The sequence below is a fragment of the Cynocephalus volans genome, chromosome 17 (assembly GCF_027409185.1).
Source record: "Cynocephalus volans isolate mCynVol1 chromosome 17, mCynVol1.pri, whole genome shotgun sequence".
Classification (NCBI taxonomy): domain Eukaryota; kingdom Metazoa; phylum Chordata; class Mammalia; order Dermoptera; family Cynocephalidae; genus Cynocephalus; species Cynocephalus volans.
The window spans coordinates 30,815,340-30,829,437 of NC_084476.1; the positions used below are offsets into that span (position 1 = coordinate 30,815,340).

The 14,098-nt window shown below is 38.3% G+C and overlaps 1 protein-coding gene across 4 annotated transcripts in view; it reads right to left on the bottom strand.

Annotated features, from left to right (window-relative positions):
- The window catches only part of SLC44A1 (solute carrier family 44 member 1), a 168,051-nt gene that overhangs the window by 110,316 nt on the left and 43,637 nt on the right, over nucleotides 1-14,098 (bottom strand). For all 4 annotated transcript variants that reach the window (XM_063081720.1, XM_063081722.1, XM_063081721.1 and 1 more), the window contains exon 2: nucleotides 7,621-7,710. In XM_063081720.1, the coding sequence (XP_062937790.1) occupies nucleotides 7,621-7,710 (90 nt within the window). The remainder of the gene's footprint in view (nucleotides 1-7,620; nucleotides 7,711-14,098) is intronic.

Consider the following 14,098-nt stretch of genomic DNA (forward strand, 5'->3'; position numbering starts at 1 on the left):
CAGACATGCTTGCAATGATCAATGGAATACTGGTGACTCCATTTTCTACCTGCATGACCTTGGACAAACTTGCTTAATTCTCTGTGCCTCGGTTTATCCATCTATAAATTGGGGCTAAAACCACTTACCACAAAGGCTGTTGTGAGAATTACTTGAGATAATATATGTAAAGTGTGTGTCTCAATAAATGTTAGTACCCTTTTGCGTCGAAGCACTAGCTAACTGCTAGCACAAGGGTAGGGACAGCTGGTCAGTACTCACTCACTCACACTCAGCCTGTTGCCCCCCTCCTCCTTCTCCTGACTCCTCCAAGGACACTGTAGGGCAATCAGTCCCATCTCAGAACACCAACCCAAAACTAAAATGTGAGAAAAAAAATATTTAATCCTCTACATACACAAACATGTGAAAATCAGCATACCATTTTAAGCATATCCTTGAGCCCCAAAATAAGAAACCCTACACTGAGCAAACACTGGAAGGGGAGGTAAATATTACAAGGTTTAATGTCTACCTTTCCAATAAAGTCCTTTAACAAGAAGCATCACACCGTAATAGAAAGAGAATGGACTTAGTACTCAGTAAGATCTGGATTCAAACCCTCATGCCACCACTTACTACCTGTGTGACTTTGATCCAATTACCGACTCAGACTCTGTTCCCTCCTCATCTCTAACACAGAGTTATACCATCAATCTCACAGCCTAATGATGAGGACTAAATGAGATAATGCATATCCAGTCCCTAACTGGAATGTTTGGTACATGGCAGGTGATCAATAAATAGTAGCTGTTAGTGGTACATCTGAATGGGAAATTCACACTAAAGAGGTTAACAACAGTAATTGGAGACTAACAAAAACCCCTTTGGTTCTCTATTTTAGAACAAAAATTTCTAGGGAGAAAATGTGAGAAATAATGTCAGTAATTTTGTTACTACACAAAAATATTTTCAGACCTCAATTACAATCTTCTTTCACTGCTAGTCTATAATACCAAAGCCACTGCGTAATTAAAAGGTTATGTTCTTCTTTCACTTTTTACAGGAATTTTCTTCTTATGTTTGATAAGTACGTGGTGTTACAGATTCCTTTAAATGGTTTTGATTTCCCTTTCTATTTTTAACAGTACTGCTGGACATGTGTTTTTTGGTTCTTTTCTTTCTTTATCATAAGTCACCTCACATCCCTCTGGGATGTAGGCAGGGTATAAATTATAAATGTTACATGTATATGCTAAAATGGGACACGGACATATTTTCACATAGGCCATTTAAACTTCTTAGGAGCTTCCAGAAGCATTACAGTAGAGAGGGTGAGATGCTGCAGCCAGAGAAAAGAAGGGGAATAGTAAGCTAATAAGTAAGATGGGAAGAAACCATGACTGTTACCCTAAGGGGCTTCCCATATGGTACAAGCACTGACAATGGGGAACTAGGACAAATATAATTAAAAACACAATCTCTTTAAAAAGAAAAATTCTAAAACCCAAATGCAGGAAGCAATATAACTTCAGAAGAGAAAAACTGTAATACATGAAATTAAAACAGGGTGAGAGAAAGTTTATAGAATATACTTAATAATTTAATGGCTCCACAGAGAGGGGAGAGAATAGGCATTCATCAGAAGGAAATAACATTAATGAAGCAAATGATAAGAGGGATGAGGAAAGCTTTTATAAGCATGTAGTGAAAAGCAATCACTAGAGAGAAAGCAAGCCTATTAGTAAGGAAGAGAACCATGGCTAAAATCTTAAAATGACCGAGCTATTGAAGTGCTTTCAGGACTGCTATTTCAAGAGAGACAGGAGAGGGGAGGAGCAGACAAAACGATGCACAAACAGGAGGTGACTCAAATCAGATAAAGGCACACAGGGATGGAGGATCATAGGCAACACCTGGCAATTGATAAGTACCTATTGCCCAAGTAGGAGAAAGACAGTTTCCTCATGAACGAACTGTGCTCATTTTCCCTTCATATCACAATATCACAAGGTCTAGTTCTACTTAAGAGCTTTTGTTTAGTTCCATTCACTATGAGTCAAAAAATAGGACACATTTTTATTTCACAAGCATGTTTGAATTTCACACCTGGAGCCTTTACCAAGCAACTGAGCAAGGCAGAAGGCCTTCGTTTAGCTGTGAAATAAAGAAGGTCAAAGAAAACATGGGGGGGTGGGGTGGGCAGTGGTAACATGAATTCAGCAGAATGTTTCTAAATGAAAAGATGGGGGGCAGAAAAAAGTAATGCTTATAGCCCTCTCCCAGAAATTAATGAAAACATACGCTGACTGTCTCAAAACCACCTCCTTTACCTCTACACATCCTGTATCTCAATCAGTGCTTGGGGTCAATCTCCTAATGACTGATTTGTAAAACCTTGGAGTAACATTTAGCTTCTGTGCCTCCTCTTCTGAGAACCCAGAGACAAGGATAGGACGAGAAGGCCTGATGCAGAACTAATATTTGTGCAAACAAACTAAAAAAAACAAATTTAAAATGTATGCCAATCTGCCAGATTTCTGAATTCTATTAAAGTTTTAAGAGGATGCATTGCTCTAAGAAAGAGGAAAAGCACCAAGAATGATAGGAAGTCTAGGAAACATCTACTCAATAAGCACTTACTGAGCATATACAAACCCAAGGCTTACCCTAAAAGAACTGAAATGTTCTCAAAAGAGAAGAAAATAACAGCGCATGGAAAGAAAAATCAGACAGGCTCAGTTTCATGGACAGCTAGAGCAATGAAAAAAACACACACAAGAAATGCTGGGAACTGATCCTAGCTCTGCCACTGACATTCCTTACGATCCTGGGCAAGTAACTTTGAATTCCCTGAGCCTCATTTTCCTTACTGGTCACAAGGATTGGATTAAATTGATCTCCAAAGCCCTTTCTCTTCCAAAATTTTATTATTTGAAGGGAAAGCAAATACAGAGTAAAATTTTTAAAAGCATACTTGCAGGGAGAATTATAAACCCATTTGGTTCGCTATAGGGACCGAGAAAAGAAAAGGAAGAGCACATTAAAAACAAATGGATTTAATTGAACTGTATACTTTAAAATAGTTAAAATGGTAAATTGTGTGTTATGTACACTTTATTACAATAAAAAAAAAAAGAAGCAATGAACTTCACAGAGAGTAGGTAGTCTTTTGGAGCAGGTAGCCTTAGGTAATTTTTGGCATGCTGTACTTCCTCTTCTATGTTCCTGACAAAGAACAGATCATCAAATAGGGGAGTAAATACTGCAGTGAATCTCTCACTTTCTGCTGCATGCTCAACAATAGTTAATGAGGTAGAAACATCATGCCCTGGGAACTAGACTAATGCAATAAAATAGAAAAGATCCTTGAAGCTGTCTGAATGATGCCTCCTAAATCCATCCCCAGTCCAGATCATTCTCCAAAATTCCAACCCTTCATTTCCAATTGTTTAACCTTACCCACAAATTCTACATGTCCAAAACGCATTTTCTCACTGCAAATTTCCACAAACCATTTCCCTTTCCTGTATATACTCTGTCTCCATCAGTAGCACCATTTATCTATTGGGTTGCACATACAAGACACGGAGTGGGAGGACCCGTCAGTCTTCTCTTCCGTGCTTCTGCCCCTCACCTTAGCTTCCTAACTCTGCTCTAGAGGAAGAGGTGATGTAAGATATTTGGTCAGAGTCTGCGGCACTGATGAGGCCACGTTTTACTGGCAAGGAAGGTTACTGTGTCCTACAGGTCCCTGTTCTGAACAGCTTTTTCTGTTGTTCTCAGTTCCAGGCAACAAAGTCGGGTCTACCTCTTACGTCCTCACCTTTTTCATCTTCTCTCCTGGGTTCAATGCTGCCACTCTGTAATCTTGGACAAGTTACTGAACACAGCTCTGTGCCTCTGTTTCCCTATCTTAAAATGGGAATGATGATAACAACAGTGTATGCTCGTACTTCCTTGAGAAGTTGTGAGAAGTAAATGAATTTCTATGCGTCAGGTGCTGAGAACAGTGTCTATCTAGCTCATGGTAAGCAGGGTAAGTTGTAGGGGGTCCCTGCATCTTCCCTTTTCTGTGGTAAGTACTTCTGGTACGGCCCTCTAGCCTCCTCTCTCTCCTGCCTTTTTGTGCTAAGCTGATGGGGACAGATTTGGTCCAGGAGGATCTCCTTTCTCTCTTCCTCTCTTCTCTTCGGACATCTACCTCTCGCTGAGACAGAATAAAGTGAGACCATCCTAGATGAGAAGAAACTTTAGTCCCCATGGCCCAAACTTCATTCCACAAGTCATTTTTACTAGGGAGTGCTTTCTTGGGCACAATACGGTGACTGTTTGGCTACCAATAAAGTGGTACTCTGTTTACCTGTCCTACACTTGTTCCTGATGTGTACAGAAACCGTGGTTGGAAACCTAGGAGGAGCTCGGGTAGAATCTGATCTGAAAACCCTATCCTGAACCCCTAACACAAGAACCTCTTAATCATCCTTGATGTGTTTCTCACTTGCCTTCAACATTCATAATACCATCAATAAATGTAACTGATCCTATTTCTTCAACCTCTCTCCTCTTTTTATTTCAGGTGTTTCATCTTATCTGGCCCATTGCATCAGTCTCCAAAGTGATCTGCCTAAAATCTCTTCCCCTTTCCAGGCCATCTTTAACCCTGGCTGCCAGGGCCATCTTTCTAAACTTAGCCTTATTACTTCTTGCTCAACACTTTTCAGTGGTTTATCAGTGCCTACAAAAGTGGCTCTCAACCTTGGCTGAACATCAGAATTGCAGAGATTGTATCAGAATCACTGAGGCGGCACTGAGGAATGACTTGTTTTCTTTTAAAGATCCCAGCTGCTTCTAATGCACAGCCAGGGTTGAGAACCACTTGTTTACTACCCTAACAGGAAACAGAAATTTAGAAGTGCAGTGTTTTTTAGAGCAGGGCAAGCACATGCCCAATAATTTCAAAATACTGATGAAAGTTCAAATATAGTAGATGACAACTCTCAAGAAGGCTGATAGCAACTTACTTTTAAAAATACCCTAAGTTCTAGACAATCCAAGCATAGAAAAACCTTAAAACTGAGGGAAGAAATAAAAGAGAAGTACAAATATTGATGAAGAGATGAACATGTGTAAGTAAGGATTTAATGGTAAAGATGAATGAAAGACCAGATCTTAGAATATTTAAAAGCTAAAGCATAGGTATCAAGGAGTGAGCAAAGAACTGCAGGTAAAGACAGAGAATAAAAGCATGGTTTGAATATCAGGCTGCAAGATGACTGAAAAATAATATGTGAAAGAAGCAGGCAGTAGGGCCACAGGTGAAAAAACATCGCCAAAAAGATCCAGTTCCCATTTTACCTTTGCCACTTATCACCAGCAGCGTATTCTTAGACAAGCTAATATCTAACCTTGCTATCCCTTGTCTGTGAGCTGGGGATAAAACCTATCTCACCGAGTAATTGGAAGAATTAAATAAGATAAATACATATGTGAGAGTGATGAGCATAAATTATTGCTCAACAAATGTTGAATGTTTCTTTCAAAAGTACTACAGAATGAAATCATGAAATCCAAAGAGGGGAAAACCTACAAACCATATAAAACAAATACCCAGGAGCCAAAAATCTATGAATCTCTGTTGTTCCAGTATGATAGGAAACAGAACTTTGAGATTTCTCCAGTTTCCACAGGGCAAAACTTGATGTTAGCTCAATTCCATGGCGGTAAACCATTAAAAGAATCATTCTAAAACAAAAACCTCCAGACCTGCATTTTAAAAGACACACAGTGGGTCTTAATTGCCATCATACTGAAATCAATATTATATTAATTACCATTGCATTAAAATGTTTCAGTAAACAACTTCTTAGTCTCAAGTCACTCCCAAATCAGCCTATTAACATTAATGATTGCATTTTCCTGAGCTGTTTTAGCACAGAAAATCAAAAGAACCTCAGGTGGCATGGTGCATATTTTTATAAACATAATTTTGAAAGGTCAGCTGTTATTTGTCCCAGGGTTACATTCAGGGGGTGGGGAAGGGCTGTGGATTAATTCTGTTATCAAAGTATCTTTTCTACCTTCTCCATGAATATTCCTGCATGCTGCATTTCAGCTGCCATTCCATTAAACTAAGTAAACTCTTGAACAATATCTTGTATGTCCTAAGTTAGAAAATGGGTATTTTGACCTTTTTTAAATATCTGAAATTTGGTGAATCTGTGCCTTTCTCTTTAAAACAAACACTCCTTATTTTACTGGATTTATTATATCTCATAAAAAAAATTTATTGCCTTCTTCTCCTTGGTTCAGGGGCAGAACTGGTACTTACAATGGTGCCGATTAGCCAAGATTAGGCTTGTTCTGTGATTTACAAATGGAGCTTGGGGGCTGGCCAATTAGCTCTATTGGATAGAGCATGGTGCTGATAACACAAAGATCCAGGGCTCGATCCCTGTAATGGCCAGACTCCAACCCCCCCCTCCCCCGCAAAATGCAAATGGCACTTGTGAGATGGGTGATTACAGACAGACACAAAATACGATTTTTCTAAAGAACCTCTATAAAAAATATGGGAAGAAGGGGGTTAAAAATATACAGGAGTAAGAAAAAGGCTGCCTGAGGTAACCCAATTGCATTTTGAATTGTAGAAGACTAAGAAAGAGCAATACTATGTCTGCATAGGCTCCCTGAAGAAGAGGAAACAGGGTGGTAGAAAACAGCACTGGCCTGGAAGTGAGGAAACCCTAGCTCCATTCCCAGCTTTGACAGTAACCAGCAGCATGGCCTTGGGATGGTCATTTCCATCTCTGGGTTTGTTGTTTTTATTCTGTAAAATGAGGGTGATAGACTGGATAAGGATTTCTAACTCCTTTCTAGCTCTAAACATCAGCCAGCTCTTAAATAGCTGTTTTCTATCTTTTTTTCCAGCCGAGTGCACTGGCAGTGAATCTAAAGTCACTGAAGTCTGTGTCAGAAACTCCTGCAGGACAGAGTGGGTATGCAGTTACACAAGCACACCCTCAACACCTTGTTCCAGGGACTCTATACCCACTAGATGCTCCTCATTACAGTAGACCCAGCAGGCAGCAGGGCCTAGGATGGGCAGAAGGAAGAAGAAGCAGTGAGCAATCAGCCTCCCATCTAGGAAGAACTAAGGAACACCAAGTCCCTGAGAAGAGAACTGATTGGCCCGGAGATAACCATCAGGTTTGTGTTTCTGGTTTGGGTAACTACTCAGGACTTTTGATTCCAGTGTTCTAATCACCACCACATCAAGATCACCATTTGCAGAAACTTATGTCAAATGATCTGACTTCATGAAATGATCTAGTGAATGAAATGAGTCCCTGTTGCTCCTTAATTTTGATCTCAGTTTTTATGTAGAAAAAAAAAATCGGGATACCAAATACCACTGAATGTCATGAGGGGAAAATAACCTGCCTCAATGGTATCTAAAGCCCTCCAATTACAAGCAATATAGGAGGGGTAAAATACACACACACACACACACACACACACACACACACACACACACACGAATGTACACATATACATAAAACGAGCTCCCTCTTTAAACCAACTCCCCACCATTCCCATGGATCATGAGTTCAGGTTCAGATTATCTGTGAGTTTCCTTACCATCCCAATGCAGAAGAGGACAAAGAGCAGCAGCCATGGTATGTCTGTGCAGCTACGGTCTTCCAGAGGCTTCCATTCTCGTTTGGAGCTCTAATTGAAAATATAAAATAAGACAGAGTGGTAAATGTTTAGTTAGAATTAGAAAGGCACAGATACACCATTTATACCTTGATCCCTTCTTTGCCAAAAAAGTTTCTATTGAACTTTTAAGATACAACTCAAGTATCTGTCACCCTCAGCCAACACTCCACTCGTCCCACTCCTGCCTTTTTCCCTGGCCAGGCCGAGTACTGAGTTCAATGCTTTTTCTGTACCTCTATTAGCATGCTGAATTGTTCTTCTTACTCTGTGTCCCCAGCAGGTTGTAAGCTTCACAATGGAAGAAACTAGTCTCATTTCCCAGCATCTAACATGATGCCTGAGGGCTAGTGATTTGTCCTCAGTAAAGGCTTTTTAAAATGAATAAACAAATAAACAAACTCTCCCAATTTCAATCTTAGCACTAGCTTTTTCTTTGGTGTCCAGATGCTAGACTTAAAAAAAAATTTAGAACGTGCTTTCTATATGCTCTCTTCTAGGAAGGAAGCCCATCGAAATGAATTCCTATTCAGGGGTAAATTCTTCTAAGTCAAATAAAAAACTCAGGAAGGAAAAATTCAATTTTTATAGACAGATCTGAGCAACTCCTACACAATCCATGAAAATCCATGGATTTTCATTCTGTTCCTGGAAAATGTTAGAGTTTCTAGATCAAACACAGAGATTCTTTAACTATAAAGAATTAGAGGCATTCTAAAAGTTAATTTGCAAAGTATTGATTGGAATTCCAATTACGTTTTTTTCTTATTGCAATAGTCTTAGGTTCTCAGGTCACTTCACAAATCCCTTTTAATCAAAATGTAACTGAAATAACACTCCTGTGCTTTCTAATGAACAAAAATCCTTGAGTCTCACATTCTCTCCTAGGAACAGTAAGCAGAGGAGGGAGAGAAGGTAGCCCTGAGAAACCCATGGGAAGGTAACAACATAGTTAAGGCCCCCAGTGGCTTCCATGACAAGATCCAGGAAGCTGTCTGGAGAAGGCCTGTCAGTAGGAAAGGGCACTAGCAGGAGGGGGCTGGAGATAAGGGAGCCCTCCAGTATACTAAACATTTAGAATGCAATCAGGCTTAGTTCTCCCTTCCTCTGAAATAATGCAGATGCTCCTCAACTTAAGGTGGGTTACATCCCAATAAACCCATCCTAAGTTGAAAATATCGTAAGTCAAAATTGCATTTACCAGTGAGCCGCCAAAACAAATAAACAATAACAAAAAAGAAAATGCATTTGGGACTGGCTGGTTAGTTCACTTGGCTAGAGCATGGTGCCAATAACACCTAGATCAAGGGTTTGTATCCCTGTACCAACCAGCCACTTAAAAAAGAAAAAGAAAAGAAAAGAAAAGGCACTTAGTATACCTAATCTACCAAACATCATAGCTTAACCTAGTCTACCTTAAACATGCTCAGAACACTTTACAGTTGGGCAGAATCATCCAACACAAAGCCTATTTTATAATAAAGAGTTCAATATTTCATGTGATTTATTAGATACTGAAAGTGAAAAACAGACTGGTTGGGCACCCAAAGTACAGTTTCTACTGAAAGTGTATCATTTTCACATCATAAAGCGGAAAAATCACTAAGTCCAACTATGGGGCCATCTGTAGTTTTAAACTATGTATCATTTGATAACCTGATGAATGCTACAGATTCTTCTTAGAACATAAGCATATATTCCCATAATTTTCAATAAAAATTAGGATATTTAGACCCCGGGTTGAGAAATTCAACTTTAAAATATCTGCCTATCAACAATGAGGGCAGAGAATTTGAGCTACTACCACCTCTTCCTAATCCCTAAAGTGTTAACTAGACAAATGCCTCGCGAGTGCCTTACACTGTTCGATCATTACAACAAAAACCCCAGATAGCTTGTTCTCAGACACCTACATAAGAAAACAAAAGAGCACTAGTTAGTCTTGGAAAAAAACCTTATCCCAAGACTCTAACTAGCATTAAAAACCAAGCGTAAATAGGCAGTTTTTTCCGGAGGAATGTAGCACTGTGGCATAACGGATAAGGACTCAGTCTCTCCCTAGCTGTCACTAGCTACATGACTTTACATAAATTGCTTCATCTTTCTGGGTGGAAGGAAGGAGTTAGACTGGATATCTTAGGTTCCTTCCAATGCTAAAAATTTATAATCAGAAATGCACTTCTGTCAAAATGTTTGATATGATGAAAAAACCTACAAAAACCCTACAAAATAATTTGATATTCTTCCCTGTTATTCAAATAAGAATGCTTGTATTGTGGCCTGTATTTTGGAAGACAGTTGCTCAGTGTGAATCAAGAATGCTTCCTTGTATTAAATAATTTCAGTCTCGAATAATAACCATTATAATAAAAGTACTTACAAACACAGAATTTGGACATGTCTTTGAAATTTATTATTATTATTTATTTTTTTTGTGGCTGGCCGATACAGAGTTCGAACCCTGGGACCTTGGTGTTATCAGCACCACGCTCCAACCAAGCAAGCTCACTGGCTAACCCTGAAATTCATTATATTTACTCTATGATAATTTATAAAGCAAGGGCTACTTTAAACTACTATATTTGTCTTAAACAGTATGTACGGTGGGGGGATGGGGAGCTCAGGCTGACTGAGTAGTTTCTTTATCCACCTCTTAGTATTTTGACCCCAGACCACCATTGTTTGCTAATGCTTAAATTATCAACTATAACATAAAGGAGACGGATTTCACTCTTGACCAGAAAAATACAAGGATTCAACATCTCAACAAGTAAACTAGCTGTGGGTCACTTCTGTGTCAACTACATTGAAAATCCCTCACTGGGATGAGAAGTGGGGAGAGGGTGGGAGATATGAGTGGAAGAGTGAAAGGACAGGGTGGTCACCCTCACTTTGAACAAAGGCAGGCTTCCCAGAGAAGGAGTGGCTTACTTTACAGGACTGTTCGGAGGATTAAATGGGAGTGTCTGTCACCTAGTAAGCGCTCAACTCTTGGTTATTATTACTACCCATCAGTATTCACTTTTCAGTTAACCCTCTCCCTATTGCTAAAATACTTTTACCAGATGAACCTTTATACTAACAGGGATAAAAAGAATACTAGGCTCTCATTTTCCCTTATACTTACTAAAATTTTGACTCAATGGTGGCATATTTCATTTTAATTACTATTTTAATGCTATTAGTTCTTGCTTACTATTAACCAGACACTAGACCCAAACTTTATGCACATTTTAGCTTCTACCTTCAAAACAGCTCTGATGTACGTATCATCCCTGTTTCACAGATGAGGAAACTCGAGCTCAGAAGTTAAATAACAACAGTTCCAGTTGTACAACCAGGACTTGAATCCATACCTGTGACTCCAAAGCCTATTCCAATGGGACTATTATTCATTTGCACTAGTCAGTAAAGAGAAACAATCTCCATTAGTTTTTCCTCACATTGCAAATTTTGGGAGCCAACCAGATAATTTAAAATCCTATAGGTACAGAGAAAGTGAGCAAGATGTGTTATGAGCCATGAAATTTCTCAAGTGAGTCAGGAAATCCAACACTTGAAAAATTTTAATGATTCTTTAACAGACTTAACCAAGTGGCAACTGGATTTAATGCTGTTTCATCCAATTAACATTCTACATAGACCTAGCAAAAGTAAAATGTTTTGCAAAAGCACTTTTTAAATGTGATTTTATCCCCTTCTCAGATCCTACATTTCATTAATACAGGCTGTCGATATATGTTAGATCACTCCCTTTTCACAGAATTTTCCAATTGAACTAAATAGGACCAAGGTAATCATATAGTCCAAACCTTTAATGAGAGTGATTGAGATCCAGAGAAAGGAAAGGAAGGGGACTTTTCTGTTAGTTATTATTATTTATTCCCAACTTTTATATTTTGTAGAAGAAACCAAGGTTCAGAGAAAATTAAGTGGAAAATCTATGTCTGAAACCCAAGTCTTCAAACCCTAGCAGAGAGAAACTCTGAGTTAAGAAAATGCTAAACATAAAATAAAATAAAAATAAAAAACATGGTAACAGATGAAGAATGACTTTGTCATCAGCATACTAAACATAGCCAAGGAAATAATCAGCAAACTCACAGATAGGTCATTAGAAATTACTCAAACTGAAACAAAAAGAAAAACAACAGTGAAAATTTAAAAACCAGGACAGAGCATCTAAGAACTGTAGGACAACATCAAATGATCTAACATATGTGTAACTGGAATCCAAGAAAGAGAAGACAGAATGAGGCAGAGGAAATATTTGAAGAAATAACAACTAAAAATTATACAAAAATAAAAGAGATCAAAGCACAGATCCAAGAAGTTCAGAGAATTCCAAGCAGGATAAATATCACACACACACACACACACACACACACACACACACACACACACACACACACACACACACACACACACACCCTACACATATTATATTCAAACTGTCAAAAACCAAAGATACAAAGATCATCTTCATGAAGGAAAGAAAGACCACAGTGGTGCATTGGACTTGCAGAGGGAGAGAATATACCTAGGGATACAAAGCGGAGTCGGGGGAAAAGGGAATGGGAAGGGAGGTCAAGGATAATTGGAGGGATAATTGGGTGGGGGACACGGGGTATAATCACCATTTGTGGTAATGGGCATGCTACCAGTATGGATCTGGACAGCACATCTTAGGCACGAGTGGTGACAATTTGCTTTGTACTCCACGAATACTCATAACAAATAAAAAAATATATAAACTAAAAAAAAAAAAAAAAAAAAGATCATCTTCAAGGTAGCCAGAAGAGTAAAAAAAGTCACATTACATATAGAAAAACAAAGATTATGGCAGATTCTTTCTTAGAAACTATGCAAAATAGAAAACCAAAGAATGACATCTTTAAATAGGTGAAAGGAAAACAAAAAACAATCAACCCAGAATTCTATACCCAGAGAAAATGCCTCTAAGAAATGAAGACTTTCTCAGACAAACAAAACCTGGAAGAATTTATTAGCAGCAGATCTGAACTACAAGAAATGTTAAAGAAAGTTCTTCAGGCAAAAAGAGTATGATACCAGACAAACTTGGAGGTACAAAAAAAAAAAAAAATCCAAAAATGGATAAAATGAAAGTTCAAAATTTTCCATAACAAACAGTTTTTTAAAAAGGGTATGAATATGGGTTATAACAGCATCCACATTACATGGTCTTTTTGCACAGTTATACAAAGTTAAAAATCTAGAAAGCAGAATTACAATTTTTAATACTACTGGACTATCAAAAGAATTCTAGGGCTGGTCAATTAACTCAGTTGGTTAGAGGATGGTACTGATAATTCCAAGGTCCAGGGTTTGTTCCCTGTACCAGACAGCTCCCAAAAAAGCTCAAAAAGGAAAAAAAAAAATCCACCAAAAACCAAAAAAACACACCCCAATTCTAAGACCACAACTGGCATCTATACCTCTTGATTGTATATTATTCATAACCTTAAAGTCAAGGAGGAACAATGTTTAACATCTTTAGATTCCTTCCTACATTTTGCACAGCATATTTAAATTTTTAGTTTACACAATATCGCTTATAGAAGTCATAGTACTAGCAACTATGTCATAGACTACACATTCTCTATGAGCCCTAATAACTAAAACCAAGGCCTTCCAGGGAATCTGATATGCTCTATTAAGGGTCTATAATTTTTAGAAAATAAATATGTAAAAAGTTTTAACCTAATTGTCCACGTCATTTCAAATGAAGATACAGTCGCTGAGTAAATATATTTGCTGATAATAGTAACACACAAAGGTTTTGGCAAGTGATATGTTATAACCAATTAGGTCAAATCGGTTGTCACTGGAGGGCATCAGCAGTAACAGAGCAGGCAGGGTGGGCCAGAGCCATGGGGCCAATTAAGTAGGAAAAGGTCTGACAGATATGAATCTAATTCACAGAATTAGGCAGGGCAGGAAGGATTAGAAAGATATAAAAAGCTCAGACAGGCGACAGTGACAATCCAAAGGCAGGTTGGGTCCCAAACCCCGTAAATCAGAAGACACCCAGGTGATATCTAAAGGCAAAGACTGAATGCTCCCTGCCCACTTTCTACACTCTGTGCTTAATGTCTGTATAACTTTTTCCTAATTAAGATAAAGGTACAAAGCTTCCAAAAAGATTCCTAAAGTAATATAACAACAGTGTTATATAATGCTATGAATCTTTCCTTGATACACCAAATTTTTGTAGACATGGTTTTAAAATAATGGAAAATGTACTACAAAAAGGTTACAGTCAATTATACTAAGTTCCTTGATTTTCAGTTAATATTCCTAAGTATTTCTTCGGTTCTCCAAAATAATACTGAGCATCACACACAACACCTGAGATTCAAAGACAGGTAAGATAGCCCCC